This window comes from Chiloscyllium plagiosum, chromosome 9 (assembly GCF_004010195.1).
Source record: "Chiloscyllium plagiosum isolate BGI_BamShark_2017 chromosome 9, ASM401019v2, whole genome shotgun sequence".
In the NCBI taxonomy this organism is placed as follows: Eukaryota; Metazoa; Chordata; class Chondrichthyes; order Orectolobiformes; family Hemiscylliidae; genus Chiloscyllium; species Chiloscyllium plagiosum.
In genome coordinates, this window is record NC_057718.1 from 29,133,891 (window position 1) to 29,146,176 (window position 12,286).

The following is a 12,286-nucleotide window of genomic DNA, read 5'->3' on the forward strand; positions in this document are numbered from 1 at the left end:
AAGTGGAGTCGCAGGTAGATAGGATAGTGAAGAAGGCATTTGGTATGCTTCCCTTTATTGGTCAGAGTATTGAGTACAGGAGTCGGGAGGTCATGTTGCGGCTGTACAGGACATTGGTTAGGCCACTGTTGGAATATTGCATGCAATTCTGGTCTCCTTCCTATCAGAAAGATGTTGTGAAACTTGAAAGGGTTCAGAAAGGATTTACAAGGATGTTGCCAGGGTTGGAGGATTTGCGCTATAGGGAGAGACTGAACAGGCTGGGGCTGTTTTCCCTGGAGTGTCGGAGGCTGAGGGGTGACCTTATAGAGCTTTACAAAATTATGAGAGGCATGGATAGGGTAAATAGGCAAAGTCTTTTCCCTGGGGTCGGGGAGTCCAGTACTAGAGGGCATAGGTTTAGGTTGAGAGGGGAAAGATATAAGAGAGACCTAAGGGGTAACTTTTTCACGCAGAGGGTGGTACGTGCCTGGAATGAGCTGCCAGAGGAAATGGTGGAGGCTGGTACAATTGCAATATTTAAGAGGCATTTGGATGGGTACATGAATAGGAAAGGTTTGGTGGGATATGGGCCAGGTGCTGGCAGGTGGGACTAGATTGGGTTGGGATATCTGGTCAGCACGGATGGGTTGGACCGAAGGGTCTGTTTCCATGCTGTACATCTCTATGACTATCTATAAGTCTTCACCTCCATTCCACTTAACCTGAATACTGCTTCTCACTTTGGTGGCCGTCTTCCAGGTCCTCTCCTCAACTTGGCCCAATTTTTAATCAAACACTCTAAACCTGCATAATGAAACCACAGAAAACCAGATGGGGCAATACTCCAGTGGGAGAATGCTGTGCCACCAGCGGTATCATGATTCAGGAGGCACATTAAACCATGGTACTATCCCTTCTCTCAGGGGGAGACAAGTGATCCCACTGCACTACTCCGAACAAAAATTAGAGGACTGAAGACTGATGCCCTCATCAATATTTACATCTCAATCAACATTATCATCTTGCTATTTATAGGAGCTTGCTCTGTGTAAATTGCCTGCTGCATATTCTACAGTGCAATGATGATTACACTTCAGAAGTTCTTTGCTGACAACTGAAGTACATTGAGACATCCAAATATCCTGAGAGAGGCAATATAATGCAATTCTTTCTTTTCCGAACTGCATTTGATGCTGGCTTCCTGCATGGCCAGAACATCAACTGATAGTCTAATATTAACAAAGAGCCTAATATTGACCCTATGCAAATGAGAAGGTTTAAACTGTCAATCATACTGTGCTAGTTCTTATACAGCTTGAGATTTAGCAGTGGAACACAAAAAAAAATTAATATTGGTGGAGTGAAATTGGTGTCTTAGTTCAGGCCCGTGCAAGATTCCACCTCGATTATCTATGAATTGTCACAATTGTACAAAAAACATTATGGAAGAAAATAGTTTTTCACATGAGTGATTTAAGTCTGGAATTCACTGAGCCATTCGTTAGATGATTACTGGAAGAAAGGCAAGTGCAAGGTACGATTGTTGGGAGTGATATTCTTCTCAGTAATAATGCACATTGGGACAGCTGGTGAACACCCAATGGCCTGAATGGCCTCCTTCTGCAATTCCCTACTTTCTGGATTTACAAATCACTGCTGAACAAAGAGACCTTGGAGTGCAGGTTCTTGGTTCCTTGAAAATGGAGTCACAGGTAGATAGGATAGTGAAGAAGGCGTTTGATAGGCTTTCCTTTATTGGACAGAGCACTGAGTACAGGAGTTGGGAGGTTATGTTGAAGCTGTACAGGACATTGGTTAGGGCAACTTTTGGAATATTGTGTGCAAATTCTAGTATTCCTCCTGTCAGAAGGATGTTGTGAAACTTGAAAGAGTTCCGAAAAGATTTGCAAGGATGTTGTTAGGGTTGGAGGCCTTGAGCTATATGGAGACGCTGAATAGGCTGGGGTTGTTTTCACTGGAGCATCGGAGGTTGAGGGGTCACGTTATAGCAATTTATAAAATCATGAGGGGCAAAATCTTTTCCCTAGAATAGGGGAATCCAAAACTAGAAGGCATAGGGTTAGAGCTTGGAGGGGAAAGATTTAAAAGGGACCCAAAGGGCAACTTTTTCACGCAGAAGACAGTGCGTGTAATGAATGAGCTGCCAAAGGAAGTGGTATAGGCTGGTACAACTACAACATTTAAAAGGCATCTTGATGGGTACATGAATAGGAAGGGTTTAGAGAGACATGGGCCAAGTGCTGTCAAATGAGACTAGATCAGGTTAGGTTAGGATATCTGGTCAGCATGGACAAGTTGGTCTGAACAGTCTGTTTCCATGCTGTACACCTCTATGACTCTATGACCTGGAAAAATGCAGACTACTGCTGTATTTGATGCCTACAGCTTGACAGACCACATCTAAATTCAAAGGACAGAGACTAGTCAGTGTAACAAGCTAATGTCTAGTTTTCCAAATTTTTGGTAGCAGTTGAAGACTAACGAGCAGAAGTTTCCTTGGCCCATTGCAGAAAATAACACATCAAATCCACACTACAGTGTTACTGTAATTGGTTCTGATAGTTTAATATCAATGAAATGTAACCATTCAGTGTTGATATAAATTTCTCCTAATCAGTAAACTGCCAGCAGTGTGCTTTTTGAAATCTCAATTCTGGTTTATTCTGAAGTAAAATTAAATATACAGCCTTACCTTCTGAGAGCTTTCAATGCTTTCTTGTGGAGCTTATCTCGGGTGCTCCTTAGCGGAGCTGTACAGTAATGAAACAAGAGTTAGAATGATTAATCAACTTCAAATAAAAACCAAATTCTGTGAACTATGGAAATGCCTTACTCAGCTAGAGACATTTTCTCTTTTTATCAATGTGCGTTAAACTCAATAAAAAGTCGCTACTCAGTTGGTAACACACACATCTCTGAATCGTAAGGTTCTGGGTTCAAACCTCATTCTATGCTTAAACATAAAAATGAAGTCTAACCCTCCAGTCTAATATTAAGACGTTTTCAATCAATAGAACAAAAATAGATTACATCTGATTATATCCATCAAATTAATGTTTGTGGGAGTTCACTGTGTGCAAACAGTCCATCACATTTATTAATAAAGCAGTGACTATATTTCAAAAGTACAGGTACACAATCCTTTCCCCGAAATCTGAAAAGCTCCAAAATCTGAAGTTTTTCTCGTAACAAGGTTGTTTGGTGTGCAAACAGTTAACCCAACTCCAAACCCACTCAACCCACATCACAGAGATGTGACGTGGCAGCATGGCCCAGCGCTTGTTGTGCTCACAGGTGCATCTGTTATTTGGTAAGATTTTTTTTATTTCACCGAGAAACTGTCACTTACTCCGGAATCCAAAATACTCTGAATTCCGAAAACCAGCTGGCCTCAAGGGTTTCAGATAAAGGATTGCGTACCTGTACTTCAAAGACTATAAAGTACAGGGCTGGCAAAATACACAATAAAAATTCAAGTCTGTTTGTTTAACTGCATTACTTTCGTGCCCAAAACAATGAGCAGTGTGGTGTAACAGTACATTTTTTTTACTTTCCACCTATATAATCTTGATAAAAAAATTCTAGTTGAATTCTCCTCCACTCATGTCCCACAGCAGAAATTCTGAGAGCATACTATGAGGAGTGATCTATACTTGCAACTTAGTTTGGGCACAGCTGCAGCACTGATATTTAAGGAGCCTTGGAGAATTTTTGCAGTTCAGCTTGTAGATGATACACATTACTGCCATTGAGTATCGGAGGTTGAAGGAGAGAATGTTTATGGATGTGTTTCCAATCAACAGGCTGCCTTGACCTGGATGGTTTTAAGCTTTTTGAGTGTTTTTGGATCTGCACTCATCCAGGGAGGTTGGGATTACCCATTGCACTCCTGCCTTTGTTAGTGGAGTCAGGAGGTTAGTTGCCACAGGATTCCTAGCCTCTGACCTACTCTTGCAATCACAGTATTGCCATTGTTAGTGCAGTCCAGTTTCCGGTCAATAGTAGCCCCCAAGATATGAACTCTTGGAGGTGGTTCAGCAATGGCAATGTGATGTGGTGATGGGTAGGTTCTCCCTTGTTGGAGATGTTCACTGCCTGGCACTTGTGTGGTTCAAATGCTACTTGCCACTTGACAATCCATGCCTGCCTATTGTCCAGATATTGCTTCATTTAGACATAGACTGCTTCAACATCTAAGGAGTCATGACTGGCGCTGAACATTGTATAATCATCAGGGAACATCCCCACTTCGAACCTGATGAAGGGAAGATCATTGCCCACAGTGGGGAATGTCTGCAGAGATATTCTGGAAGTAAAATAACTGACCTCCAACAACTACAATTATCTTCCTATGAGCCAGATATGGCACCAGCTAGCGTAAAGTTTCCCCCCCCCCCCCCCCAAGTGCCACTGACTCTAGTTTTGTTAGGGCTTCTGGCAAATGCAGCCTTCATGTCAAGGGCTGTCATTTTCCCCTCATCTCACGTGTTCATCTCTTTTGGGCCAAGGCTTTAGTATCTGAGGCCTGACAGAGGTAGTGGAAGTTGAGAGGTCTCATCAGGATGCCAAGCTGCAAAGCCTTCTGAATTCACTTGGTCCTCCATTTCCTAGCAGGACCCTGATCTTCAGGAAACCCGGCTAACAATTGATGCAGTTGTAACACTTGTGACAATGGAGATTTGCAGCTTTATTATCATGTTTCAAGTTTCTTTTTGGGCTGGGGAGTGGGTTAGTCACCCACCAATCAGCCCCTGTTAAAGTCCGAGTTGGCGATTTAATGGCGGGTTTGAATGGACAAACAGATTTCCTAACTGAAACTGCAAGCACTCACCACCCAACCTTAATGATCAGCAATCCTGGATTAAAATTCCTGCCCACAGTCAACCCCAGTCCCCAGGAATCTGGGATAGCTTGTGGGTTGGGATTAATCAAAGAACATAGGAGAAAAGACAAAAACAAAACTTATTTTAAAATAGCTACATTGAAATAATGCATTTTCAGAAACATTTCACAATAATATTTAGAAGGGGGCATCCAACTGAGCACCTGCCTTTGTCTGCACCAACACAAGCAGTGGAAGCATTCTCTTTGATCTGATGCTGTAATTGCACAGTTCTGTACACCACCTTACCATCTGTAGCTTGGAGACTGTAGACCAGCCCTAGGCCCAGATAACCCTTGCTGAGAAATTCACCCGCTTCTTCTCCCATGGTTGTTACAATCTTGCAAAACCACTTTCCTTGTTCAAGCTGCAAAAAAATCATCACAACCCACAAATGTAAGAAACATCATGTTAGACTATTTATCAAGTGCTGTAAAGTTAAAATTCACTTCGGGTTTCTGTTCTTACACTTCAGGCTAATGTCACAAAGAGTAAGGAGCACAGACATGATCAGTAAGGAAGGTGCTATGCCCTGAAGAGGCATAAAATGGTACTGGTTTTCCTTGGAGAAATAAAACATTTTAACTGCATTACACAGGATATATGGCTCAGAATAATGCCATTTAGCCTAACCAGTCTGCTGGCATTAATGTGTTATGTATGCATCTTGCCATCATTCCTCAGTTAAAACTATCACATGAACTCTGTTCCCTTCTCACTTATTTGCTCGTTTAGTATTCCCCTAAAATACATATTACACTATTCAATTCAATCACTTCTTGTAGCAGTGAGTTTCTTATTCTTACCATTCCTTTGGGCTGTTTTTTTTTCAGAATTCCCTATTGGACATCTTGGGGACTACCTCATATTGATGAGCTCCAGTTATAGTCTTCCCAACAAGAGGAAATATTCTCTTTATATCCACTCTATTAAAACCTTCAAAATTTTAAATACTTCTATTAGATTACCCCTCAACCTTCATTTTCCAAGAAAAGAGACTCAGACTGTCAATACTTTCCAGAAATGGATTCCCATGCACTTCTGGTATTGTTCTTGTAAAATCATCTCCATGCCTTTCTCCAGTACCTCTACAATACTTTTGATGCCCTGGTGACCAGAACTACAAACATGAGAGTGTCAAAACAAGATCTGAAGTTTTAACCTAACTTCTCTCATTATCAGTACCATCGCATCGAACCAGAAATAACTTTCCAGACATTAAACCAAGTGCTTGGTTTGCTTTACTTACCTACCTATGGTGCAGCTTTTAGTGGCTGGCATATTTCTACTCTAAGATCCCCTTATTCTTCTACATCACCTATATTTGCATTTTCCAAGTAATATGATCATCCCATTCCCTCAATCAAAATGTACTCCCTCACATTTATTTACTTTAAATTTCATTTGCTACTTTGTAAATATCCTTATGTATTCTTCTGTATTGACAGTTAATGTCTCTTTTCCCATCACTGCCTTCCTTTTCTTGTTAATGTGTCTGCGAAACACTTTACTTCTTGTCTTAGGTTCCTTGATAATTTTATAGCTCTTTGCCTTCCGAACAGCTTTCCTAATGTTTTAACCTAATATCTTTGAAATGTCAAGATGAAATGTTGGCTAATCTAGATGTTGTGAGGAAAATAGAAAGCTTCTATATACGTAGTTTATGGCCCTCTTCTTTGTACTCGGTTACTCAGCTTAAACATTAGATTATTAAAGAAAGATGGTTCAATGTGGCTTCACAATTGCATATTGGAACGTTTGCTGATATGTTTCTAGTCCTGTCTGAAGTCAATCAGCAAAACATCAGTGGAACCAAAATGTTTTATTACATCCTCATAAGCATTTGAGAAAATAAACTAAATGATGGAAACAACAGACATGTTTCACTGAACTATTAAGTAACATTATAATCTAAACAAATGGCCATCAGCAAGCAAAGGGTGTGCATTTTTCAAAAAGGACCTCAGCTGATAGGTGTGTCAGGTTAACATTTTATGGAGTGCTTCAAACTAATATGCTTTTAAAATGACTGAGTGACAGCTGGCTGTTACTGCTGCTGGGTACAAATACCAGTGAGTAGTTCTGTTGGTCTGGTACTCACATGGCTGCCAGTCACAGCATCTAAGTTGACAAGCCTGAACAGCTTGTCTAAAGAAGTCTAACACGCACAAACAATAAACATGTCTAAAACAGAAATAACAATAAACAGAATAAACAGAAATACTGCAGAAACTCAGCAGATCTGGCATTTGTGGAGAGAGAAACATTTTGAGTCCTTCTTCAGAACACATGAAAGTTAAATTTGGTACTGAAGCCACAGCCAAGGTGAATAGCAGGTTCAGAATGTAGAAAGGTGAGTGACAAGATTTTTTCAAATATATTTGTGGGATTTTGGGCTAGGCCACCACTAAATGCCTTAACAGCTATTAAGAATCAACCATAAATTCATCTACCCAGAACACTGGCCATTCTGGATTGCTAGTACAGTGGCATTAACAAAACATTACCACCTCCGCTCAGTACAATCATGTATAATCTTCCTGGAGATGGCTAATAAGAAGCCACCTCCAAGATGTATACAATTAGGGATGGTGGGTATGTGCTGGAAGCAGCCAGCTGTATCTTCAAGAGTGATGTGTGCTACTCAAGTGTATGGCGAGGGTCAGGGCACTATAAGATGAATGTGTGCCACAAATGCTGAAAGCAGCATACAAATGTCAATGACCAGAACTGTAGATCCATCTCGCAAGGTTTGTGAAAGTTTGTAGCTCAGGTTGAGGTTTAGGGTGTAGGTTTGCTCGCTGAGCTGTAGGTTAGATATCCAGAAGTTTCATTACCTGGCTAGGTAACATCATCAGTGGCAACCTCCAAGTGAAGCGAAGCTGTTGTCTCCTGCTTTCTATTTATAACTTTCTCCTGGATGGGGTTCCTGGGGTTTGTGGTGAAACCCCAGGAACCCCATCCAGGAGAAAGTTATAAATAGAAAGCAGGAGACAACAGGTTCGCTTCACTTGGAGGTCGCCACTGATGATGTTACCTAGCCAGGTAATGAAACGTCTGGATATCAAACCTACAGCTCAGCGAGCAAACCTACACCCTACACCCTGTAGATCCATCTGTTTGTTTATTGTTTTTTTCTTGTTTGTTGTTTCATGGGATGTGAACATCATTGAAAGGCCAGGATTTGTGGCCTATTCTTAACTGAGTAGTGTTAACCAACTTGCTTAAATCACTGTAGTATATGTATTGTTAAAAAGAGGGTTTCAAGTTTTTGACACAGCAGAATTGAAGTGATATTGTTGCAAATCAGGATAGTGAGTAGCTTGGAGGAAACTTGCAAGTGATGTTTGCGTGTATCTACTGTTGTATCATTATTGGTGGCTGAGGCTGTGGTTTTGGAAGGTGCTATCAAGGGTTGCTTGACAGGTTGCTGCACTGCAACTTGTGGATGGTACAATATGCCATAGTGTGACAGCTGCGATGGTTCAGATGCCAATCAAGTTGGCTGCTTTGCACTGGATGATATAGAGCTTCATGAATATTGATAGTGCAGAACTTCAACATTCAGGCAAGTGTAGAGTATTCCATCACATTCCTAACCTGTGCCTTGTAGATGCTTTGTGGGATCAGGTCACACCATAGCATTCCCAGCTTTTGACATGCTCTCGTGGTCAAGATATCTATTTGGCAGGGTTAGTTAGGTTTCTGGTCAGTGGTAACCCCAGGACTTTGATGGCTATGGCAATGCTTTTCAATATCAGGTTAGCTTAAAAATACGGGGTAGACCATTTAGGACAGAGATGAGGAGAAACTTCTTCACCCAAAGAGTGGTGGCTGTGTGGAATGCTCTGCCCCAGAGGGCAGTGGAGGCCCAGTCTCTGGATTCATTTAAGAAAGAGTTGGATAGAGCTCTCAAGGATTGTGGAATCAAGGGTTATGGAGATAAGGCAGGAACAGGATACTGATTAAGGATGATCAGCCATGATCATATTGAATGGTGGTGCAGGCTCGAAGGGCAAAATGACCTACTCCTGCACCTATTGTCTATTCTTTGATGTTGAGAGACAGCCACTTGTGCAGCAAATGATTTTTTTTTGTTCACTCATAGGAAGTGGACATCATTGGCTGGCCAGCACATATTGCCTGCCCCTTGAGAAAGTGGTAGTGAGCTTTCTGTTAAACTGCTACAGTTTACATGCTGTAGGTTGACCCACAATTCCAGGATTTTGACCCAGCAACATTGAAGGAATGACACTATATTTCCAAATCAGGATGGTGAATGGTTTGGAAGGGATATTGCAGGTGATGACAGTATTGTACGCCATGTATAAGCTCCAGCTTGAACGCTGTATAATTCATGTGCCTGTGGACACAGACTACTTCAGTATCTGAGGAGACACAAAAGGTGCTGAACATTGTGTAATTATCAGAAAACATACAACTTCTGACCTCATGGTGGAGGGAAGGTCATTGATGAAGTGATCAAAAATGGTTGAGTATACGGCACTACCCAGATGAATCCTATAGCGTTGTCCGGAGACTGACTTGCGCCTGCCACTAAACACAACCGTCATCCTTTTTGCTAGATGTGACTCCAGCAGAGGAGACTGTTCTGCCCGATTCCCAACTTTTTGATGCTATGATTGGTCAACTGCTGCCTTGATGTCAAGGGTAGTCAATTTCATGTAATTTCCTGGTTGTGGATGTATTGAATTAAATTAATTTGTTTATTTAAAAGAAAACACTACAAGTTCATTGCATTACACTCCAACCATACACTGTATTCTCATGTCCTGTGAAGAGTCAAACTGCAGACACTGTGGAGGACCCATGCCTCTCCAGCAAACTCTCACTACCTTAGAAAATGCTGGTTAATGGGTTCTTTGTTGGCCTTAGTTAGCTTTCGACTGCTGTGGATGAGTTGCTATCCAGGCATGCTACCCAACTCTGGGGAAACCAAGTGCCCAGAGGAAGCATTGAGGAACTAGCCCAAAACGTTATTCCTGAATTTCTGTGGCCCCTATCCCAAACCTCCCAAAACAGTCAGAAAAGTTCCATATAAAAGAATTAGTGCAGCTAAAATATGGTCAAAAAAAGGGAGAAGTACCCACAAAAGAGTGCAAGATGAACTGAAATAAACCAGCAAATTAAATATGACTGAAAATTATAAAACTGCTTAGACTAAAATACAGTTAATGCTGCATAAAAATGAAAGTGAGAGAATGGGATAAAAACATCAAAATGTCTCATTCAAAGCAGGAGTGGGCCAATACCAATAGTTTGTAAGGAATTTTACTGAATTTCATTATTCTATTAAAATATGCATTCACTTGAAATAACCAGTGGTTTGAATGGAAATTGCCAAGATTTCATTCACTTGCATCTTCTCCTCATCAATAATTCAACTATTAACTGTTCTTATCCAAGTTTACTTGCCACCTCATCATGCTGTAGATTAGTCTGCAATACAATTATTTATTCTCCTATTTTCATATTCAAAATGGAGCTAGGTTGACTGGTTAAAAAGATACTTCCTTTCATTTGCCTTTCCAATATTGGTCAGAACATTGAGTACATGAGTTGGGAGGTAATGTTGCGGCTGTATAGAACGTTGGTTAGGTCACTTTTGGAATATTGCGTGCAATTCTTGTCTCCTTCCTATTGAAAGGATGTTGTGCAACTTGAAAGGGTTCAGAAAAGATTTACAAGGATGTTGCCCGGGTTGGAGGATTTGAGCTATAGGGAAAGACTAATAGGCTGGGACTATTTACCCTGGAGCGTCGGAGGCTGAGGGGTGACCTCATAGAGGTTTATAAAATCATGAGGGGCATGGATAGGATAAATAGACAAGTCTTTTCCCTGGGGTGGGGGAGTCCAGAACCAGAGGACATAGATTTAGGGTGAGATGGGAAAGATATAAAAGGGAATTAAGGGGCAATTTTTTCACGCAGAGTTGGTGTGTGAATGGAATGAACTGCCAGAGGAAGTGGTGGAGGCTGGTACAATTGCAACATTTAAAAATCATCTAGATGGGTATATGAATAGGAAGGGTTTAGAGGGATATGGGCCAAGTATTGGCAAATGGAACTAGATTAGGTTGGAATATCTGGTCGGCATGGATGAGTTGGACCGAATGGTCTGTTTCCATGCTGTACATCTCTATGACTCGTGCCTCACCACTGCTCCTGGCCTCCTTTTGGTGGCATGCCACCTGTCACCAGGAGATCTGTAAATCCTACATTCTGTATGTATGAAATGCTTAGATTCTCATATGTATCCTCCTCACTTTCTAACGTATCTAATCCGCAGTTCTAGAAAGTGAAGCTGCAGATTGATTAGTTTCCATAGCAACCCACTGTACCAGCATAATGTATCACACCCGAGGGAGCCTGGAGCTCTATGATGAGGTATCTTCATTTTATTCCTTTCTTTCCCCCCAAAAAAGGAAGGAACCATACACGGAAACAGGGAAGTCTTATTGACTGATCTTTAAATATTAAAACTCTCCTCCCAGAAGTGCAGTGTCACTTTGTACACTGTAGTACCTCGCATTCAGATGTCAATCTTTTGCCCAGATAGTGAGCATCGTCGTACAGATCCCATTCCTGACCCCAAAAATGGCCCCTTTGCAGCCACATTTGTTGGAAACTAAACAAAGAATTCCAGATAATGCACAGGATATATTGGGAAGTGTCTCAAAATCACATAACCTAGATGAAATGAAACAATGATGGTTTGCTCTTGAGGTTTTATATTCCAGCTGTAATGCAGTCAAATGGGGAATCCCAAGCAAGAATTCCCTGGCACGTCCATAATGCAACACTGCTGCTTTTCAGTATATTCAGAGCAAGTTAGAATCTGCTGCTGTATCAATTTTGTCAATGACTCAAACACTGTACCTCAAGTATATAAAAAAAAATAAGAGCAGTATATGCTGGAAGTGTAAGTCAAGGTGATCAGTCGCTGAGAATACAAGGTTTCAAGAGGAATCTTTTATCACATTTGATACAGTAATGCTGAATACATTCTTTTATAAAATTAAAGGAGACAGCAAAACAAGGAGCAAGGGTTAAAAAAATTACTTCTGAGAACTGAAAATTGGCCGTTACCTATATTTTAGTTCCTCCTATCAATTTTGTCTAAAATTAATTCCAGCAAAGGGATTTCTTCCCCTTCACTGCAGCTCTAGTGCCAAGTGCGGCCCAAAGATTGGTCATTTTTCTTTCCTGGACACTAAACAGTCTGTTGCGTATTTCTCAGATTAACTGGTTAATTCTGACTTCCATCATTTATAGCTTTCATTTAAAAAAAGTCACCATTTGAACATCCAGTGCTGACTGAATAAAAAATTCCACCAAAAACAGAGCTACTTTGAATGTTTACAGTGAAGCTTGGATGATT

The 12,286-nt window shown here is 41.0% G+C and overlaps 1 protein-coding gene across 7 annotated transcripts in view; it reads right to left on the reverse strand.

Moving 5' to 3' along the window:
* LOC122552723 (tetratricopeptide repeat protein 7A-like) overlaps positions 1 to 12,286 on the reverse strand; it is a 421,938-nt gene that overhangs the window by 240,071 nt on the left and 169,581 nt on the right. For all 7 annotated transcript variants that reach the window (XR_006312460.1, XR_006312459.1, XM_043695624.1 and 4 more), the window contains 2 exons: positions 5,135 to 5,252; positions 2,696 to 2,753 (listed from right to left, as the gene is read on the reverse strand). Coding sequence is in view for 5 of the 7 variants with exons in the window: in XM_043695624.1 (XP_043551559.1) it covers positions 2,696 to 2,753; positions 5,135 to 5,252 (176 nt within the window). In the remaining 2 variants the exon portion in view is untranslated. The remainder of the gene's footprint in view (positions 1 to 2,695; positions 2,754 to 5,134; positions 5,253 to 12,286) is intronic.